This window comes from Phyllostomus discolor, chromosome 10 (assembly GCF_004126475.2).
Source record: "Phyllostomus discolor isolate MPI-MPIP mPhyDis1 chromosome 10, mPhyDis1.pri.v3, whole genome shotgun sequence".
Classification (NCBI taxonomy): Eukaryota; Metazoa; Chordata; class Mammalia; order Chiroptera; family Phyllostomidae; genus Phyllostomus; species Phyllostomus discolor.
The window spans coordinates 15,692,196-15,714,457 of NC_040912.2; the positions used below are offsets into that span (position 1 = coordinate 15,692,196).

A 22,262-nucleotide genomic window follows, 5' to 3' on the forward strand; every position below is an offset into this window, starting at 1 on the left:
ATCTAGCAATTCCCCTTCTAAAAATTTATTCTGCAGAAGCAAGCAAAGTTTTGTATGAAAGATATATGTAAAGAATCCTCATGTTAATTTCATTTTTAACGAGGGTTCTCAAAATGTCAGCAAGCCTCAGATTTGCCCGGAGGCCTTATTCAAACAAAAGTTGCTGGGTCCACTCGGAGTTTCTTTCTTGAGAGGCCCTGAGGGGAGGGGCTGGAGAATCCGCATGTTTAAAAAGTTTCTAGGTGATGCTGCTTATGTTGCTCTGAGAACCAGACTTCGACAGTCCGAGATTTATACCATTACTATCTCAAATGCTATTACCGTACTTGTTTCTCCATGTCATGAAGAAAATTTGATCCAAATATACCACAATGGAACAGGGAGAAATCCCGGGCCTTGTTACAACCTGGCAAAGATATTCTTAGTCACATTTTGGGGAGCGGGGGGACTCTTTGGGCAACTAAATGTAAATTCTGCTCTTGTAACCTCAGCCCACAATTGCTCAGTAGGATTAACGTGGCATTTGACACAGCAGGGTGGAAGAGAACCTTACAATTACTCTGTACCCTCTAGCAGAGGTATATTCCTGGCCAATGTCACAATGTCACTGCCTTGTCCCCTTTCCTGTGTACCCCAGGCTCTGTCACAGCCTGGAGCCTTTCACTAACTTAACAGGTGTGCAATACTAAAAGTAGCAAAGCGGTAACTTTTCTAGGCTGCTAGCCATTTTTATACTCGGAAGCCTGAATTTTTCTTAAATTGGCTTCCTGCTTTCAATTGGGAGGTGTTTCTTGTTTTGTTACAATACTTGGTCTTTACTGCTGATGTTACTCGGTTCTATTGCATGTCTATAAGCTACACTGCGGCATAGAGCAGGCTGTGGGGAAGAACCTGGGGTTAAGCCTCAGATCATCTGAGCAATACATCTAAGTTGCGTGTCCCGACACAATTCATGTCCTTAGTTCAACCCTCCCCTATTGCTCCCATAACGATGTGCAGCGCCCCTCCCTCACTCCAGTTCCCTTTCCCAGCCGGATCCACCTGGTTCTCCAACAGGAACTCTGTGTTCCAGTCCCCTGGAGCTACCCTGGGTTTCTCCTAATGTGTACTGTGCAGTCCACCCTCACTCTTATATGAACGCTATTTCTTCTCCCTGAACGTTCTTCCCCCCCCCTTCCCGGGGGGGAAGAACGTTCTTCCCCCCCTTCCACCCCACCCCTTCCCGGTGAATTACAATCCACGCTCAACACCTGACACATTGACACATTGTTCCCTCTGGGAGGGTCACCACCTTCAGGGAGGACGCTGAGCTCCTCTGTGACCCCCCGGCACTGTTTACGTTGGTCCTGAACTACAATTATTGGCCAGGGCTCTTATCTCCTAGAGCTCCACACCTGGGCGTGTAGAAATGCACGTCCTTTCACAGTGAATGACCGGATGTCTTCACAAAACGAATGTCCGAAATTCAAACTCATGATATACACCCTGAAACAGAACCACATCAGACTCCCCACAGCAGGCTTTAAACGACACGCAGAAAAGGGGAATGCTCCTTACTTTCAGCTGTCGTCGCACCCTGGCCAGGAAGAATTGCCAACAGTTTTCTCTGGAGTCCACCATGCCCAGAGCACGCACTTCATTACGAATTCCAGAAATAATCTTGTCCACATCTTCATCGCTCAAGAGATCTGGGATGTCGCCTGCCCCTGAAGGAAGGAGTAGATTTACCGAAAGACCGTCACAGTTTAAATTTTAGACATGAGTTGTTAATGCTTGAAATGCTTTACAATACAAAGGTCAGCTTAAATAACAAAGGAAGACTTTGAAGTCAGAAATGCCATTTTTCTTTTCTTTTTTTTTTTTTGCATTTACAAGACATGTGACACACTAAACTGGTCCATGTAGAAACAACATTTACTCCATCGAAGGTCCCTCCAAGGTGCCTCACATCTGTAAGCACACCAAAAAAGCAACACACCTCAAATTAGGTAGGTTTATAGGTTTCTCCCCAAAGACTGCCCCAGCAAACATCTCGAAGACAAATTGTCTCTCTTTAAAGTTCACTGAGACTACAGATAATTTGTCACTGGGGAAGATCTTTCAAGAAGTGCGTTGGTTTAATCACCTGATGCCAGCAAGTCATTAATCAGCACGAGGAAGCTCTCATCTAGAACCTGGGCATCTGTCAGCAGGAACACAGTGGGCATGTTCTTGGCTCCGGCTCTGATGTACAGATTGGCAAGATCTCCCTGCGAGGAAAGGGAGCCATCACTCATGTTTTGTTAAAATGCTGATGCGACGTCGGGAGGACACGCGTGAGGACAGGGGAGAGCTGAGCGACTGTCACGTGAGCGCCACCCAGTGTCCGCTCCGTCTGCTGACCCGTTCTTTCCTCCCGGGGACCCTGTCATGGGGCACACGGCAGGACACCACCTCCGTTTCTGGCGGACGAGGGTTGCATCTGTGGTTTGATGGGGCAAAGGGGTGGAGACAGGCTGCTGCTGACCGGCGCCCCTCCGCTGGAGCGGAAACGATTCCGGTGACGCCTTCGTCAAGCAACGCCGAGAAAGGAAGTTTCTGCTCACTGTGACGACTGTTTCATTGAAAACACTTTTTGTTGGCCATGTATTTAGTTTTGCTCAGTAATACTGAAAGCACGTGCTTTGGGGGCTGGGGTGGGTAAAACAGCGTTTGCCACAGACTCTAAGTACTATTTTGTAAGTACGGCTCGTGTTAAAAACATGAGTTGCTTGAATGTCTCTCCATTGCATTTTATGGTCATAACCTTATCCAAAGTGGAAGGAATCTATTTGCACTTGTGAAAATGGCATTTCTTCTCCATCATACAGGAACATGAAGAGTGTTGACTGTCAGGTGTGGTCAATGCAAAGGAGGCAAGTACTTAGTACAATGTTTTCTGAGCTGGGTCTATAGGCTTAAATACCTATAAACATGTATAGAAATTTACTACGACTAATACAACCTCGAAAGAGAGACAACCAAAGGTAATTAAATCCTCTAAAGAGCTTTCCCCTCCTCCCGTGGTTGGGGAGGCCTTGGCCAAATCTGGGAGTCAGAGCTGACATGGGCACCCCCACTTATGCTTCCTCCTCCCGGCAAGAGAGGAGGGGGGCCCATCGCTCTCGCTCACCCGAAGTTCTTGGATCCCGAAGCCTTGGGTCAGAGTGGTCTGGAAGACGTCCAGGCCGCAGATGTGAGCTGCCAGCCGGGACAAGCTCTGCTTGCCGCTGCCGCCCACCCCGACCAGCAGGGCATAGCCCTGAGGGGTCCGGAGGATGCGGCTGATGCGACACCTGGTGAGAGAAAGTGCCCCCACGGCAGCGTGAAACCTGGGACTATGGCTGTTCCATTTTTATTTTTTTTAAGTCCTCACCTGAGGACTGATTCTAGAGAGAGAGAAAGGGAGGGGACGAGTAAGAGAGAAACATCGAAGTGAGAGAGAAACATCAATTGGCTGCCTCTCGAATGCGTCCTGACTAGGGATCAAACCCACAACCTAGGTTTGTGCCCTGACCGGGGATAGAACCCACAACCTTTTGGTGTACAAGACAACACTCAACCACCTGAGCCACCCAGCCAGGACTGGCTGGTTTTTTTTTAGATAAATATTTGAACGCTAAATTCCAATTTTTATTTTAAACCTCTCTTTCCTGTTCCTCTGTTTCTCCATCAGAGATGCTCCCTGCATCCGCCCTTGCAATGTTTGCCTAACACACTGTCCCTGCTAATGATGTCTCCGCCTCTCTTCTTGCTCTGTCGCACTCCACCGAACTCAAGAAAGAAAACGTGTACGAGTCTTTTATCAAGGCTTTAGATTTGTTTGATTAGCAGCGAAGGTCCCAAACTTCATGTCAGCTTCTAGGTACGGCAACGCTCAAGGGAGAAGGTCTTTGGGCCAGAGACCTGTGCTGTAGAAATAATTTGGAGCGAACGGGTTTGCTTGGACCAGCAGACATCACACATGTCATCTACTTCACGCCAGTTAAACAAGCGCCTCTTCATACGGTTCCTACTTGCTTTGCACTGAAGCTCTTTCTGAGCTGCAAGCACTCTGGGAAATGCACTAAAATCATTCAGAATCGCAGAGTTGGATTTCCAGCAAGGCCAGTGAATCCCTTGTTCTATATTATCAAAGAGATCCTGCACGCTTAAGCTGTTGATGTTACTTATACATTTTAAAACAGGAATAAATTGGCTTTAACATGGTCAAAATATGGGTCTGGTGGAAGAAAGATGTTATAATTATGTTGTGCATACTAAGAACAGCAACAGAACAAAATATAAACATATGGATACCCAAATGCAAAAACACCGGACACCATGCTGTTGTCTCTAGGTTGCTTTTGTGAAATGAATTGAAACTTCAGGTCCTAAATGATCCACATAAATGGTTTTTTAAAGAGCGCTTTCTGAAAAAAATGAAGTCGGGTTGGGGTCACTTCCGCTGGGACCAGGACCTGTGAGCATTTTCTGAAAACCTTCGGTAACTGAAAAGATAGGTTATTTTTACAAGCTCAGCCATCCCCTTGCATTTTATCTGACATGAGCACACAACGAAACCACCTTGGGAAAGCCATCAGATGACTCGCACACGAGTGAACCCCACGTTACAAAGCAGGGTTCTCATTCCCTGTTAATGTGTGCTGTGAGGTTTGCACCATAGAGATAAGAGTCTCTACGCAGCAGAGCCCCTTTCTGTGACACCCGGGGACAGGCTCTGAAGTCATCTTCTAGCTCAGAATCCCTGATCAAGGAAACAGCCTTCCTTCTCAGGCCACTGAGAACTCCGCGTTGGAAGATTACACGGGAAGACTCCCACGGCAGCCACGGGAGGCCTCTCTCACCCGAGCCTCTTGGCATCCAGACACAGTCCGTGCAGACTAACCCCACGAGAAACAGGCTCGCTAGTAATCCGTTTACCCCACAGTCATGGATTCTAACTAAAACTGTGTCATCGGAGGGTTACAACGGCAAAGGAATCAATAAAACAATCAATATTTAGCATGCTTCTAATAATTGATGATGGGGAGGCCTCCAAAGTTTTTCTTAGGCTCTTTGGCTAAATATTTTAAAGAGTAACGCTTTAAAAAATTGAATGCCCCCATTTTTTTTCTGTTTGGATTTCCTTCCTTGCCCACTTCTTTCTGGACTTATTTTTAATTGCCACTTCATTATTTTAATCTTTACCCAAGTATCACTTACTAAAAGGGCCAGAGTTTTTCATTAACCCCCCTGAAATTCATATATTAACGTCATAGCCCCCAGTACCTCAGAACATCAGCTTATATGGAAACAGGGTCACTGCAGAAGTGACTGGTTGAGACGGTATCGTTCCAGAGTAGGGCCCCTATCCAATACAGCTGGGGTCCTTATAAAAGGGGGAAAGTTGGACACAGACGTGCAGAGGGACAATGAATGCCCTGTGAGGACTGGAGTGGAGCTGCGACAAGGAACCGCCAGGAACGTGGCGAGAGTCCTGGCCCTTCTGACACACCTTGACTTCGGACTTCTGGCCTCAAGAGCTGTGAGATAATGAACATCTGCTTTTCCGTGACAGCAGCTCCAGCAAACGGACACAGCCAGCAAGGCATGACAGTGACCAGGGGGGCAGTACTGGCCATAAAGGTGCCATCGATGGAACCCCACGCGGCAGCAGCAGCAGCAGCAGCCAGACGAGCTGTCAGAATATTCCATGAAGCACGTCGCTGCTGGGCCAAAATGTGCCCGAAGTCTTCTTGCTGCACTGAAAACTGAACCTCCTTCCTCTGGTTACAACGAAGTGCTCCCTGCAAGCACGGCCCCTTCCTGCCACCCGTCTGGGGCACACACACACACACTCTGCCCTGCTCACCTCCGCACGCTGCGGCTGTGAGGACCCCCTTCCTGTTCCTGAACTCAGCCTCAGGGCCGCAAGCAACCTGCCCTCGCCTAGACTGTTCTTCTTCCAGATCTGTCCATGCCTAGCTCCTCCTGCTTACCGTTTCCATCTCACCTTGGATGTGAGCTCCTCACGTAGATACCTGGCTCCTCTTCGGGAAACCACGTATTTTATTCCCAGGAACAAACCTCTCTTAGTTCTCAGTATGACACATCACCTTCTGACACTTTTCTGCTTATTTGTTCATGTTCTTACGCATGTCTGTAAGAATCACCAAAATGCCAGCTCCACTAGAGAAGGGACTGGCTGTTTGCTGCTCCACCTCCAGCACCTACAATGATATGGGCTGGGAACAGGGTCCCTACAGACAGTCACGTGACCAGCGCCCTGCACGAGGTGCCCAGCCTGGGAGGTGAGCGAGAGCCTTGCCAGCAGCTCTGCACCGGGACTCGGGCCTTTTCCTCACTGTCTGCCAAGCAACGGGCCCTCCCCACTTTTTTCCTGATTTGCACAAAGCACTGAACAGTCTGGCAGTGTTCCTGTTCGGCACTCAGTAGGCACTCGCCAAACACGCTTAATCAGTGAAAATCAGTTTAAGTCCGTGCTGTCTCTGCCACTTAGGGGCCTGATGACTTTGAATGAGTCGCTTGTCTCCTTCCTTCTTGGTGCTTTACCTAACAGGGCTGCAGTGACATCAAATGGGGGTTACGGCTGTGATGACACTTTAGAAATAAGTGCACCTGTGTAAGACATCATTTCGATTGTGACAGGTTATAGAGACCCTGTACTTTTACACCGGATGGCAAACAATAGGTAAGAACTGGAAGTTCAGAAGGCTGAACACGACCGACTGAAAACCGGCAGCTGTGGACACCCAGCTGGTTTTACGTTGTTACAAACAGTATCACAACCGGTTAACTCACACGTGCTGCATGGCGTCTTCAAACAGAACAAGGTGCATGGCAGCGTTCAGCTCATTGTAGCTGTCTAACGCCTCTGTAAGAATCGTCTTCAGCACCTCCCAGTCCTTCACTGGCATGTAACGTGGCTCGTCCCCACCAGTAGCGAGGTGGCAATAGAGGAGGGGCTGTTGAAGCAGAACACCACTGTCTGCCCCCTGCAGAAGGAGGAAGAGAAAAGTGTGGCCACGCCAACCAGCCAGCACGATTCATCTAGTGGCGTGGTGGCCTACCAAAGGAAAAACTTGCCGATCAATCCATGGATGGTGTGTCCCCAGTGACAGAACAGTTACATTCTGGAATGACAGCTGCTGGAGCTGGGCAAGCATTTACACGACTTATTCCCATCCATACCTAACTTCCCGTCCAAGCCACCACCAGTTAGTGTCAGAGCGAACAGTGACCTCTCACTTCCTCACACTTACTTCAAAATGTTTATGTGCAGTTTCCAGCATTTTTCTCTGAAACAAATCACAGTCCTTGGTGTCTATCAGTTTGTCTCCATAGACACGAAACGATTCATGAAGCCACAGGTGTATTAAATCGTCTGAGCCCTTTAAACATTCAGGAGAAGCAAATAAAATCCCCTATAAGGCAAGAATGGGAAAAATTAAAAATTCAGAAGGTGATGACATTTCAAGGTAATATTTTCTTCTAACATTTTCTTTAACTGTATACTGAATTTAGCAATTGATTGAGTTAAAAGAATCATTATAAATAATAGTACATATATTAGTTTTACTGTCTAATAAAGCAACATTTTGAAAATTTGCTATCATTATACTCATGGTTAGTAATGCAGCTAAGACGGTATTTTAAGAGCCAGTCCAGAAACTAAATACTGCACGGGAGAACTTGTGCCAATTAAGTCATCCAGCAGATTAAGTTTTCAAAATCATAGAATAAACGGGTAACATAAAAGTTACATGATCATAATTCTTTTATTCTAACATCTTTCTTAAAAGGTTTTGTTTATTTACTTGTAGAGAGAAGGGAAGGGAGGAAGAAAGAGAGGGAGAGACACATCACTGTGTGAGAGATGTGTGGGCTGCCTCATGCCCTGGCTGGGAATAGAACCTGCGGCCTTTCAGTTCGCAGGCCAGTGCTCAGTCCACTGAGCCATACTCGCCAGGGCTCTTTCGATATTAGTTCATCTAACCCTTCCATTTTACAGACGAAGAATCTGAGACCAAAGTAAATTGCCTGAATTCACACTCTGTGGGCAGCAACACCAAAGCATGTTGATTCTCGCCCTTCCTCCACATCGCCCTTCAGTGTCGGGGACTCACACAGACCCCACCCTCACGGAGAGGGTCAGCGTGCCTTGGGCTCACAGGAGAACGCACACCAAGAGCCGCTGTAGAGAACTGGCTGTAAAAGGCTGAACAGGCATTTGGGGATGTCAGGGGCAGCTGACGGAACGGATATGAATGGAGAACAGGCAGGCTTCCCATCCCATGTCAGCTATGGCCCCTTTTCTTGCAAGATTAAAATTCTGCTTTTAAACAACAGGCAGGTGCTCGATAAATAAAAGATTAAAAGGGATGGTCCACATTCTTAGGAAGCTGTTGTCTAATGCAGTGCTACAATTCTGAGACAGCTGTGGAGTGATTTAGGAGAGTGGGTTAAAAAACATAAAGAAACAGCCCTGACTGATGTGGCTCAGTTGCTTGGGTGTTATCCCGCAAAGCAAATGGCTGCCCATTCAATTCCTGGTCAGGGAACGTGCCTGGGACGAGGGTTCGATCCCTGGTTGGGGCGTGTACAGTAGGCAACTGATATGACGTGAGAAATACTCTCCCATGTCAGTGTTTTTTTTCCCTCTCTTTCTACCTACCTTCCCCTCTCTATAAAAGTTAGTAAAATCTTAAATATATATATAAACAAAAATCACTAAGTATGAAGAAAGAAACCCCACAACGTTTTTATATCTAACCTGTTTACTGCCTCTCTCACAAAAGAACTCTGCACCACACGTAACATCCCCACCACATTTACTGTACGGGAGAGGCAACATTAATTGGATTTTTAAATAATCCCAGGCCTTCAACTGCCTCTCTGGAATTTTCCTTCTAAATCAAACACATAAACACTGTCCTTTTACCAGGTAAGCAGTGTCAATGTCAAAGCAAAACAGCAATTTAAGAAACTGTAATTTCCCTTGATGTATGTTTAAAAATCATATCCGATATAAAAAAAATGACAAATTACCCCTCTTACTTGGCACAAAACGAAGCAGTGAAATATTTCTAGGGAATAAATGAAATCAGGAGTGCAGGCTTCTGCCCTCGCTCCTGCTGCTAAGTCTCTATGCAGCCCGAGAGGGACAACCACGCCCACTGATCCAAGGGAGTAACACACTCGGCACACTTGCTTCCCAGAAACGCGTGTGGTGTAAAATGAGAGCATATGTACACAGTACACAGCAGAGTTCCTAACTGCGTTCTGTGGCCGAACTCCGTTAACATTCCTGGAGCCCTGCCTCCACCCCAGACGCGTGACGGAGAGCCATCGAGGTACCTGGAAGACGTTCGAGAGGTCTCTCAGATTGAAGAGGTAGTGGAATCTGACGGCCGTGGGTGCAAAGTGGCGGGTCATCACCTGATGGACCTCGACCGCTGCCCGCACCAGGGCGGGGCCGCTCCTGAGCACCGGGGGGCCAAAGGCGTGCTGCCGGAAATGGGAACCGAGGATCCGGCTGTAGATGGTGCTCAGCGCATTCAAGGATGGGAAGTTGAATGCAAACACTGTGAAATGTCTCTGAAAAGAAAAACACATATGAGAATTACCAAAAAATGGAGATGATAATGGAACCAGGAGATTTTTTTTAAAGCTTTATTTTTGTCATTCCTTTCTGTATCCCTGCCCATTGCCATTTAACTTCGGAGTGCCATCCACTCTGACTCGGGGCCTGGCTGTGTGGCTCCGCTGGGACAGCAGAATGGCATGTGACAGGCATTGTCAGAGGCCCGCGTGTCCCCACGTGCATGTGACAGTCACCGTCAGAGGCCTGCATGTCCCCACGTGTGCTCTTAAGGAGCCCCTCTGCCATACATTCCACCAGCTGCTACTGGATGACAGACTCATGAAGTAGAGCCACACTGCCCCAATAACTCCAGCCAGAGTCTCCCTAGATTAGCGGACACAGTGTAACCCCCAGGCATGTGAATGAGCCCAGCCAGGATCACCCGTCACCTGGCTGACCCCCCGCTGACTCCAGGTGAGTGAGGAAGCGACACTTCCTGTTGCATGCTGCTGTTATACGGATGTCGTCGATAGTGCCGAGTATGATTAAATAGCCCATGTGCACACAGAAACATGCACACAAATGTTTGTAGCAGGATATCCATAATAGCCAAAGCGTGGAAACAACCAAGGCACCCTTCCATAGGTGGCTGGATAAACAAACTGGGCACATCCCTACAATGATTAGGATTCGTTAGCTTACCCTTAAAGAGAGAATGAGCTATCAAACCATGAAAAGACATGGAGGAACCTCATGGGTGTACTTAAGCTAAGTTAAAGAAGCCAATCGGACAAGCCTACGTACTGTATGATCCCAACTATATGACATTCTGGAAAAGGCGGAACTATGGGGACAGTAACAGGATCAACAGGTTGCCAGGGACTCAGAGGATGAACAGGAGGAACACAGGGGGTTTTAGGGCACTGAAACCACTCTGTATACTTTAATGGTGGACACCTGTCATTGTTCGTTCTCCAAACCACACGGAATGTACAGCACAAAGAATGAACCCTGATGTAAACTCTGAGCTTCATTTAACGATAACCTACCAGTGCTGGCTCGTCAGCTGGAATGAACGCAGCACACTCATGCAACGTGTTTGCAGCAGGGCAAAATGAGGCCCGGAGAGCGAGAGAGTGCATGGGAAATCTGTGCTTTCAGTTAAGCTGCTGAGACAGTCTGTGAACCTAAGACTGCCCTAAAAAATAAACCCTTTTCATTTTAGAAAGCTTAACAATTAACCAAGTGTCCAATAGCAGTCCTGACTTGTACTCAAAAGCACCAAGATCAAGACCTGCAATGCTTGAGGATTATGTGTAGGGGCTATTTGAAAGAGAACGGGACCCGGCACCCCACCTGGAGTCTGGGGTTGATGGTGAAACTGCCCACCATCGGGTTCATGCAGGCCACGTACTGGCAGTTGTGGATTTCTTTAAGCATCACCTTCTGTCTGTCATACCTGAAAGGTAGAAAACAGAACCTCACATCTCAAAGCTGAAGATGACAGCCCAAGCAAATCCACCCGTTCATAAAGGACTCCATCACCAGCTGTCTCCTTCGATCTTTACAACTGCCCTCTGATACTGTGCTCATTAGCATGGTCTCACAGACAGGAAAACAAAAGCTCAGAAAACGGAAGGCTACAGAACTCCTTTGATGCCAGAATCCATGTATGGAGCCGAATCAATACATGCGGTTACTGCTCATTGATTCCCATGTGACTCTCTTTCTGGTTAGAAGGACCCACAACAGCCCTGGCCGGGGTGCTAGTTGGTTGGAGTGTCATCCTGTGAACTGAAAGGTCTCAGGTTCAATTCCCAGTCATGGCACATGCCTGGGCTGTGGGTCTGGTCCCCAAGTTGATGTGTGTATGAGAGGCAACTGGCCAATGTTTCTTTCCCTCTCGTTCTCCCCCTATTTCTCCTTGGGGGAAAAACAAAGAAAAAAAAAGAAGTGACCGCCACATGGCTGGGGGCTCTCCTCCAGCTAACAGCAGGGTCGCAGACAGCAGCAGCCAGATAGGACCAAATGGTGACGTCCCACAGGACAAGGTCAAGCTTGTCTAAGGAATCTAGTGTGAGCTAAGGTTGAAGAATTTGATGGTTAAGCCAGACAGTTTATATTCCTAGAATACTTTTCAATCCAACTCTTGTCAAGGTATTAAGGGAATCTATTTGATTGGAGATGTTGAAAAGAAGATAGATGCAAAGTGAAACCCAAAAGGTACCCCAGAAAATGCTCTTGCTCAGAAGAGGAAGAAATTAGGGTAATTGCATTTGTGAATGTTTATCCCTAATGACAATTATTAGGTTTCAGAAAAAGATAAAATACAGAGAATTATTTACCAGTGTCCGTAATCGATGTGCTGCCGAATCAGGGTGTGGGGCTGGACAGTGCCGTAGAAGTCCACCTCGGGCATGTTCATGTCGTCAATGAAGTAAACCAACTTTTTGTTTCCTCCCGGGCCATAATTGCGACCAGCTTTTTTCTCTAGAGGTTTCTCAAGAATTCCTGAAACAAATATAAAATTCTATCCAATCAGATAAAATGTAACTTTCTGTCCTTAGTCCTTGTTTCTTATTTTTTCCTCATCTTCTGTCCATTTCACACACTCTGTTGCTTCAAGGTCACCTCTCTGCAGGTTAATACCAGAGCTGTGTCACTGGTCACCTCCTGTAAGTGGTTCTTCACGCCCCTCCCTTTTGGCCTGCCCATCTACAACTCCAGTCCAGAGCGACGTGACACCCAGCCAGCACACCACTCAGGGGGAGTGGTCTGCCTGCCTGAGGCTTCTTCCCCCAAAGGGGAGCTTGCACCTTATCAGTTCCTGGCTCCCCACCATGCCTCACCATCTCCTTCCAAATGATACACATTTTCTTCAGCTGTATCTCAGCTCTCTCTATAGGTACAATGTCCAGCCATCCCAGGGTATCTGGAACTATTGCAGTTTTAGCACTAAAAAGTCCCAAGCCCCAGGAAACCCATCAGTGTTGGCCAACATGGACAGCTGGGCACTCTGAGATACACCTCCAACCCACCACGCCCACCTTCCCTTGTCTTCTGCCCTATCACTGTGGTTCAGTCACCTTAGAGATTCGATTCACTGACTGTGTCCCACAATTTTCTCTCATGAGTTTGCTCAAGCCAATCCTTCTGTCCCAAGTGCATTTTTGCCTGCATACCACCCCAGCTCATGGGTCTGACATCCTAACTGTCCTCACAAAAGAAAGGCTCCTTCTTGTCCTCATGCTAATAGGTGATCTTTAAATCTTATTCACGCCTGTGTCCCTTTCAGAAGCTAGCAAGATGAACTCATACCGCGGTCAAGTACTTTGTTCAACTATTGAGTCGTAGCCCTAATCTGCCATGTACAAGTAATAAAGTGACCCATTCCTCTGTGTCTGTGAATGAAAAACACGTACTAGACACAGTGCTTGGGGGAAAGTAGGCAAATAATATATATTGGCCGAATAACATACTGCTGAGTCAGCTTTTTCACTGTTTCATTCACAGACACCAGGAAAACAAACTTGATTAAAAAGGAGATTGCAGAAAAATCACTCTTGGCTGAGTTAACGATATCAGTGAGAAAATGTATTATTACTACTCCACTGATATTATCTAAGAAAACAGCAACAACACACACTCACAACACAGAAACCACAATCAAGGTGACTCAGCGAGTTGGATGAACTCCTGAACAATGCTGCCCCCCACCCACCCCTAATATAACCCCATTACTCTGCTGGACCACGTGGCAGACCTGCTAACATCACCCTTTTATAATATTCCACCTCTACTTCCAAAGTCCACTTTGCTTGTCTTTCCTAACTTAGAACGTCCCAAATCTGTGTGATCCTTTTATTATATTGATACGATTATTCAACAGTGTAAAATCCTTCTTATAGTTCTAAGACTTAATGAACAGCTCATGGCCATCAGCACAGTTTGAATGAATTTCTCCTGGATCGGTCCCTTACTGGAAGGGGTAACAGAGTGTCCTCCTTTGAGTGCACCCTCCCGAGGCTCAGGCTCCATAAAACTCACTAAGGAAAACCCAACAGTTTAGAGGTGAAGCAGTGAACACGACTGATGTAAATTCTTGCTGTTCTAAAGAGTAATAACCCAAATAAAGCCATGAATGATATCACAAGCCCCAAATCACAACATTTGAACAAAGTATATTTACCCAGAATGGTGATAAGTAAAAATTCATCTGAGGCCTAAGAAAATGTCTAGAGCCTTGACAAAGTCATCATTTCTTTGGGTTGCATGTTGCAGCCTTGACAGTTTCTGATCATTTTTTAAAAAAATATGACTTGAGAGAGAGAGAGAGAGAGATTTGTTGTTCCACTTATTTATGCATTCATTGATTGATTCCTGTATGTGCCCTGACCAGGGATCAAACCTGCAAACTTGGCACATCAGGATGATGCTCCAACCAGCTGACCACCTGGCCAGAGCAACAGTTTCTGACCTCTCGTCTCTGGAAGGTAAGCAGGAGGAGCACTTACTTTGCAGAGCTGCAGACGTTGTGTAGTAGTTGAAAGGCACGCAGGACACTATGTAATCCTCAGAGAGACTGGCCAGTGTGTCCCTGACAAAGACTGTTTTCCCCACTCCGGCATGTCCTACCAGCATTAGTGGCTGTCCCTTCTCAAGCAACAACTGTGTGAAATATCTAAGACGAGTTGTCTCTGATGTGTGAACCAGAACTCTCTGGAGGAAAGAGACAGAATGAGAGAAAGGTCAGGGAGACACAGTCTGAAATTTTCCATCTGAACACAGTCACTTTAGAATTGAGCCTCAACAAATTCTTAGCGCAAGTTCACACCAGCAGGGAGATCCCGCCTGATTTTCTGTTTTGAACGGTCCGAGTTCAGGCACCACTGCCTGAGAGAGCAGTGGGGAAGTGCCATTGACCTCCTGTCACATCAGCGACGGACTTACACTTTCTAGTTCAAGTAGCAGCACCCCTGGCTCCCTGCTGTAGAACACCTCCACTCTGCCCGACCTTGTGTCAGACATACAACAGAAACAGCAAGCATTTGAGAAGCAGTCAACCATCCTTTGCTTGCCGACAAAACATTTGAGAAGTCAAGCCATACATACATGGAAGTTGGCAGCAATGCTTTGGCCCAGTGAGATTAAGTGGCAAAACGATTAAGCACCGTCCACATGCAAGGAGTTCAATGTAGAGGGGAGACAGTTTGAGGGAAATAGTGGCTTTCAGCGGAATATTCACAAATCCAGAGCACATTTGAAACTTATTATGCATTGTTTTGTTAAACACTTTATAACGGTGTTTCTGCTTTGAAAATGGGCTATTCATTTAGCTATGACATTGTTTCACAAAGAATTTGAGGTGACTTATGGAATACAATAAGTGAAAGAATACACATAAATAATAATCAGACTCAGGGGACACAAACCAATACACAAAATCAGGAAAAGGAGCGGCAGCTGTAGACATGCAGGGAACGGAATCTTACCGAGTGATTAAAAGAGAGCCGACCATTTCTTGTATTTCTTGGTGGCCAAATTAAAAAGGGGGTAAAACACTACATGCAGGATTCGTATTATTCATAAGCAAAACACAAACTCTGTAGTGGAGAAAGTTCTCTCTGTGTGGCGCGCAGAGACTGAACGCAACGGAGGGCTTCACAGCTCACAGAGGGTCAAGGTCACCATGGTGAACATTTGCTCCAGAACTTGGTTTCCATTCAGTGACACTCTCAGGACCTATTGAGAGGCGCACACTGCTCTGTGCCACATTACTTTTTAAAATTGAGTTTATTGGGGTTAATAAACTCAATTTTAAACTCAATTTTTTAAATTGAGTTCATTGGTCAATAAAACCACATAGGTTTCCGGTGTACAACTCTAAACACATCATCTGCACGCGGCATTGTGCACTCACCTCCACCGAAGTCACGTCTCCTTCCGCCACCATTTATCCTCCCTTTGCCCTCTTCTCCCTCCCCCTCCCCTTTCACTCTGGTATCACCATGCTGTTGTCCGTGTCTGCTTTTTCCCCTTCACCCATTCACTCTTTTACCCATCCTCCTAATCCCCCTCCTCCCCAGCAGCTGCCAGTCTGTTCTCTGCATCTACGTGTCTGTTTTTATTTTGTTAGTTTATTGTGTTCATTGGATTCCATGTAAAAGTGAAATTATATGGTATTTGTTTTTCTCTGACTTGTCCTAGATGACACTTTTTATTATTTGCATTGCAATAATATTTTTTTCTCCTTTCTTGCTGCTCATTGTCATCATTTGCTGCTTAATTTGGCTATTGCCTCTTTTCTCTATACATTAACACCAATCATTAACTTTTACTGAGAGCTGAGTACTTGACAGGGACTATGCTAAGCACTTTATATGCATCATGTCATATGATGTTCATAACACATCTATGGAGGAGAGTTTTATCATTTCATTTGCAGAGTTGATGAAATGGCAGCCTTCAGAATTTGCGATATGATTTCTGATGCATAAGCCACCCTGTCGGGGGTATTTTGTTATGGCAGCGACAGAAAACTAATACAAATAAAGTTAAGCCCCTAATCCAATAGGACTCAGTGTTCTTATAAAAAGGGGATTTTGAGTATGGGGACACAAACACAGAGAAAGTGACATGTGACCACTGGGGGGGATGCTGCCACAGACAGGGGGACAAACCCCAGGAGCCAGGAGCCTGGCCTGAGACAGGTTCTCCCTCACAGCCCTCCGAAGCGACGGGCTGCCGACTCCTTGAGTCTGAAGTTTCTGTTGTTTAAGCCACCCGGTTTGGGGCGCATTGTGACCGCAGCTCCAGGAAACTTGCACATTGGGTTTCTCCTTTGACAGTAGCTGCCTCCTAATGAATGCCATAAAAGTCACCCATATCCTATTCATACAGTACTACTTGAAATAATGAGCTGCAAAATAAATCAGAATGACATAATTCTGAGAAAGAAATATAATAAAAAGGAAAATAGCCCTGGGCAGGTGGCTCGGTTGGTTGGAGCATCCTGTGCAACAAAAGGTTGTGGGTTCCATCTCTGGTCGGGGCGCATACAGGAGGCAATCCATTAGTGTTTCTCTCTCCTCCCCTCCTCCCTCCTACCCCCCTCCCCCTCCTACCCCCCTCCCCTCTCCTCCCCTCCCCTCCCCTCCTCTCCTCTCCCCTCCCTCCCCTCCCTCCCTTTTCCCTCTGTCTAAACTCAATAAACATATCCTCGGGTAAGGGTTTTTTTAAAAGAAGGAAAATAGATTGAGGTAGAATTCAAATTCGAATAAAAAGTAACTCGACATAGGAGAAATGTGGAAGAGCAATCTATGAAGAGAAATAATAAAAAAGAGGAAGTTCCATTTAGATTTGTCTGCTGCTGTGTGAATGTGAAACACGAGCTGAGGAGATTAAGCATATTCATTTTATGACTCAGTGGGGGTGGTTAAAGGAAAGAAATTATATATCAAAGTGCTAAGAATTTTAGTACAAGGAAATAAGGATTTCATCATGCTAAATAAGTACAGAAATAAGCACAGAAGCAAGAATCCACTGAACTATAGAAATATGCCTCCAACTTTTAGTGAAACTCACAAAGTTTCTAGGAAAATATAAAGAAAGTGGTTAGCACGGAAATAAGTTGAAATTTTTAAAAGAGGCTGCAGCAACACAATGGCCACTTCGCTAACTGTCCCTTCAGCTGACAGTCTTCCCTCTCAGGAAACATGTATGTGCCGACCGTCTCAACGATACTTTCCCCGCCAGGCAGGGGAAAGGCTGCTAGAGAACAAAAGGGGCTCGAAGCAGCAACGTGTGGCTGTGAGTGACTACGCTCCACGCACCTACCTGCAGGGGCAGATCCGGATCCATCGTGAATTTGGGGATCTTATCAGTCCAAGGCAGAAACTTCTTGGTAGTATGGTCCAGATAATAATCGAAGACTGTTCCCTGAGACGGAATCTTGACTGCTTTCATCTCCTTATGCCACCACCGGCTGAACTCTGCTTGGCAACCAGCAAGCTAAGGGGAGCGAGACAGATCCTTGTTGCAGACTTAAAGGCCACACTGAACACGTGCAAAACCCCTCCATGTCCTGCTGAACAGAGTGTTTGCAGTGCACAGAGTCACAGTTACAGATGGGAATGAACCAACTGAGCCAAGGAAAAGAAATAACTTCAAATTACAAGGAGTGATACTATCAGAAAGGTAGATACCTATAATTGCCACATATCCATTGGGTATAAATTCTCTGGAATATTTATTAGCTTAAAAAGCCAGGTAAGGTTAGGTGAACCTTAAATTACCTCTGGGTTCTTCTACTGAACAAGGAGCTACTATACCAATTACCACGCTCCCTATTGCAAGACCGTGGTTATCAAACTTCGGTGTTGATTTCTTTAAAGAGGTAATAAAGTATTCAAATCAACTGAGGTAGAGGAGAAATTTAAGAACAAAGAAATACTTTATAAAATTGGTAACATTATTTGAGTTAATATACCATCTTTTATTTGCATTTATAGCATTCTTGGAATTTTTGTGTTAAAATATCCTTTCCTTTACAAAATTATGGAGCTAATAAATGATCATTTTTAATAAATGCCCTTATTTTTCAAAGTAAGAAATCAGCTATCCTATTTCGTCCTTTCAAATCATTATTGGACCCTTGTTGGCCTTTGAGATTCTAAAACTGGGAACAGCTGCCTGGGAGATGGATGTTGAAGAAAGGCCTGAAGTTGGTTTTCCGTCGGGGCACGACCAACCGACTGACCGAGGGGCCTGGCTGCAACCACCGCCCCCCCCCCCCCCCCCGGCGGCAAGCTCCCACCCTCCAGAGGGGACACGGTGGCAGCAAACAGGTTGCCCCTGCTCCAAGGACCTTGCTTGTGCACGGCGGTAGGCACGGGCCAAGACTAGAGTTCGGAAAGCGGAAGAGGGGAGATGGCAACCGTGCACTGGCCGCTCACACTCCCTCCCACCCGCGGGAGGGCCTGGCCTGGGGACGTCTGATTGCCCAGGAGGGCCTGGCGGAGCGAGTTTTTGTGAACTCTAAAACACGAACACTGCGTATGACCGTTGTATTCAACTCCCATTTTCTCAGGGAAATTCTTGGATCTGCTTTTACTTATGTCCTGGACGACGACCTGGGCTGATGACATACACAGGGAGAGACAGATGGACGGCTGGAGGATGGGAGAGTGCGGCCAGGCCTGAGAGGGGCGGGCAGTCTTAGCAGGAGGAGCTTGCTCACCCTCCAAACAAGCTCACACTCCTGCCTCTGCCGCTCACTGGGGAGCAGGTTCAGGCTCCTTTCAGTCCTCTTCAGACTGGTGGCAGGGGACACCTTGTCATCCCACCAAGGCTGGTCTTAAATGGAGTTAGTTCAGATGGGATTATTTATCTGGCACCTTTCTTTTAGGCAGAATACACAGAATTTCTGCCAAATTTACTTCACCTAACCTCTAGATCAGCAAGGGAATTTTGGTGACCAATCTTTAATGCATTGATTCACTCAATGACAATGCATTTATTCTATAGTGGGAAAGACAGCTAAGGAGGTTTCTGCCCTGGCCAAGCTCATGGGGAAGATGGAGGGGGAGACACGAAGAAACCTGGGGGTAGCAGAAATGGAGCCAGTCAATACAGACACAGATAAACTAGGCATCTTGAGAGTGAAGTTTGCTGTAAGGGAGAGCAGCTGTGTTTGAGAGCACGCGCAGGTCAGGGAGAAGACTGTTCCCGTTCGTAGGAAGAGGTCGGCGTGCACAAAGACCTCATGTGCAACTGGTGGTGCTCCAGACCAATGCAGCTGGTGGGGTGGGAGGGGAGGGAGCACCAGAGGAAGAGGTGGGGAGAGAGAGGCAGGGCCAGGTCCAGGGGTCTTGCACATGGTATTAGAATCTTTAACTTCATCTTGAAAGCCATAGAAATCCAAATTGGCAGTTACAAAATAGTTACCGGATGTGAAGTACAGCATAGGGAGTACAGTAGAATCAATAATATTGGGATAATTGTATGATGCCAAGGGGTCCTGGAAATATCCGGGGGAGCGGAACACTTTGTAAAGCACGTGACGGCCTAACCACTGCTCTGTTCACTTGAAACCAATACAAAATAATAGTGAAAGTAAACTGTAATTGAAAATTTTTTAAAAGGGGGGAAGATAATAGAAATCCATTAGAGTGTTTTTAATTCTAGAGCATATAAAAAAATTCAACTTATATCAAAAGAATCACTGTGGCTGCTGAGGAGATCATGGATTATAGGGCAAGCACAGCGGCAGAAAGACCAGTGACGAGGTGACTGCAGCAGCCAGGGAGGAGTGATAATGGCAGTTCATGGGAGCCCCAGGACAGGTGACGTCACACCTGTTTTGGAGGGGTCTGCAACGGCCTGGGGGGAGAACACAGCTCCTGAGTCGGTCTACTGCAGTTTGAACCCGGCTAAGATATCAGTTAGCTCTGTGTCCTCAAGCTGGCTAACTCATCAAAGTTTCAGTCCTTTTCGTAAAGGAAGAAAGAGGATAGTTGTACTATAGCAGAGGTTTGTCTTTTAAGTGTGAATGAGATAGCTTATGAAAAGCCCTAAGCACGCTCCTTGCAGGGAGTAGGCACTCAGATGTGTTGAGCTAATATACGGCTATCCAAAGAATGTTTCTGGGTCTGTTTCATTCATATTTCCAACCTCGTAGCCTCTATTTTGAATGCTTCATAGTTGGACCCCTTTTAAAAATTTAAAGATGATGATGATGATGACGACGACAATGATGACAACTATTAATTAGGGAGAAAGCGCCTGGACAGAAAGGTGCCGACTCTGATGCCTAGCTTTTAGCCTGAAGGTGGCCGTGTTTGGAAATTGGAAAGATGAAGAGGATGATCTGGGAGGAAGGGGAGGCAGAAGGCCAGGAGGGCAAAACCTCAGCAGCCAACATCCCACTCATATGATTTCCCTGGTTTTTGAGTCCTGGGAAAGGAAAAACCTTGTGGAGAACACTGGGGGAAGAAGCCCATGGGTGGTTGGGTAGAGGGGAATTCTACGAGTGGTCTCCACAAAGAAGAAACCCACAGCTGCTGTAAACTGTGCTTTTGAGAAAAACCATGTGAAGTCACCCAACACCCATCCCTGACTCTCACTCAAAGCTAAGGGCTGTTATTCTTCAGAAAGCACTTGGAGATTCCAGAAGAAAATGTGGCTTCTGAGAAGGGTCGAAATAAGACCTAGGAGGCCAAGCGAACATCATGTTTATTTACAGACACGATTTCTGGTAACCTAGCGACAGGAAGCTGGTGTGGGCCACAGGTCAGGGCAGCCATGTATTTTACCACCTCTGGCAAGTACTTGTGGCTGTGATGCCTTCCAACTTAAATTCCCTGTGTACATCTGGAGACACCTGGGGAAGCCTGCAAGATGTGTGCCATCTAGTTTTAGTGCAGAGCTTTAGGGGCACCTGCTGAAACACTATGACCACGACGAGCCTGAGGGACCCTGGGAGGGGTGGCATTTGGAGGCATGCCTGAGTCGGAGTCCTGACACCATCATTTCCCATCAGTGTAACCTTGGTCACATCACTTCACCTCTCTGAGCTGTACTTTACCTGCAAAATGTGGATAGCTTGAGGAAGTATTGTGAAAATTACACAAGAAAATCTACAGAGAGAGGTGCATGGTGGAGATTAGATGCACAAATGTCTAATACTGAAAAACTCCCACTGTGCACTTTGGCTAGTCTCAGGGGTGCGTGTATGTGTGTGTGGTTGTGTGTGTACACTTGTGAAAGTTCTTGTCTCAAGTGTTTGCCCAAAAGAAATCAGAAGCCACACGTGGGGTGAGCTAGAAACGCTGTGCAGGAAAGACAGCTTCACTTTAAGCCAAAGGGAAGACCAGTGGAAAGGAAATGGCCTGGGGTTGACTGTTCCCTGGGAATCATGTATGAGACTGAGAAGCAAGAAGAGAAACTAGAGACCAAGAAGCCAATTTGAAGGTTAGCATAAGCTGTGGATGGAATGGCAACTCCCCCCCCCCCCCGCCCCGCCCTGCAAATCCATATGTTGCAGCCCTAACCCCCAGTGTGAGAGTATCGGGAGGTAGGGCCGTTGGGAGGTGATCAGGTTTAGATGAGGTCAGAAGAGCAGGGCCCTTGTGATGGGAGTAGCGCCTTTAACGAGAAGGGACACCAGAAGGTTTATCTTTCTTTCTCTGCCATGTGCGGAAACGGGAAAAGCAGCTGTCTACAGGCCAGGAGGAGCGTTCTCACCAGAACGCGACCACACTGGCACCTTAACCTTGGATTCCAGCCTCCAGAACTACTAGAAGGTAAATTTCTGTTTGATATTTTGTTACAGCAGCCCAAGCTAGGACACCATGACAGCCCAGGACGATCTAAATATGTTTCACCCTTGAATTAGGGCTATAGGGGTGGAAAAGAGGGGACAGACTCAACAGCTGTTTTGTGATGGACCCTGAGAGCATCTGGCGAACGAGGAAGAGTGAGGCCTCCCAGGTTTCAGACGGGAGCAGCTGCGGGGGATGGGAGTGCCACTTCGGAGAAGGAAGGAGAGGGAAGAACAGAGGAAGGGCACGTTTGGGCCGGGGCAGAAGAGCTTGGTCTCAGGCACACGGCCGGCACTGCTCCCCAGGCCGGTGGGACCCACAGCCCGAGCTGAGGGCCA

At 46.7% G+C, this 22,262-nt stretch overlaps 1 protein-coding gene across 3 annotated transcripts in view; it reads right to left on the reverse strand.

Moving 5' to 3' along the window:
- Nucleotides 1-22,262, reverse strand: part of DNAH11 (dynein axonemal heavy chain 11) — a 256,071-nt gene that overhangs the window by 109,127 nt on the left and 124,682 nt on the right. Inside the window, exons 45-54 of one of the 3 annotated variants that reach the window (XM_036010519.1) lie at nucleotides 17,441-17,614; nucleotides 14,119-14,323; nucleotides 11,950-12,115; nucleotides 10,961-11,063; nucleotides 9,379-9,618; nucleotides 7,284-7,445; nucleotides 6,823-7,016; nucleotides 3,152-3,314; nucleotides 2,126-2,249; nucleotides 1,558-1,700 (exon numbers count right to left, since the gene is read on the reverse strand). In XM_036010519.1, coding sequence (XP_035866412.1) covers nucleotides 1,558-1,700; nucleotides 2,126-2,249; nucleotides 3,152-3,314; nucleotides 6,823-7,016; nucleotides 7,284-7,445; nucleotides 9,379-9,618; nucleotides 10,961-11,063; nucleotides 11,950-12,115; nucleotides 14,119-14,323; nucleotides 17,441-17,614 — 1,674 coding nt within the window. Of the gene's footprint in view, nucleotides 1-1,557; nucleotides 1,707-2,125; nucleotides 2,250-3,151; nucleotides 3,315-6,822; nucleotides 7,017-7,283; nucleotides 7,446-9,378; nucleotides 9,619-10,960; nucleotides 11,064-11,949; nucleotides 12,116-14,118; nucleotides 14,324-17,440; nucleotides 17,615-22,262 lie in introns of those variants that run through there. The other 2 variants (XM_036010518.1, XM_036010520.1) reach the window with 2 other exon arrangements.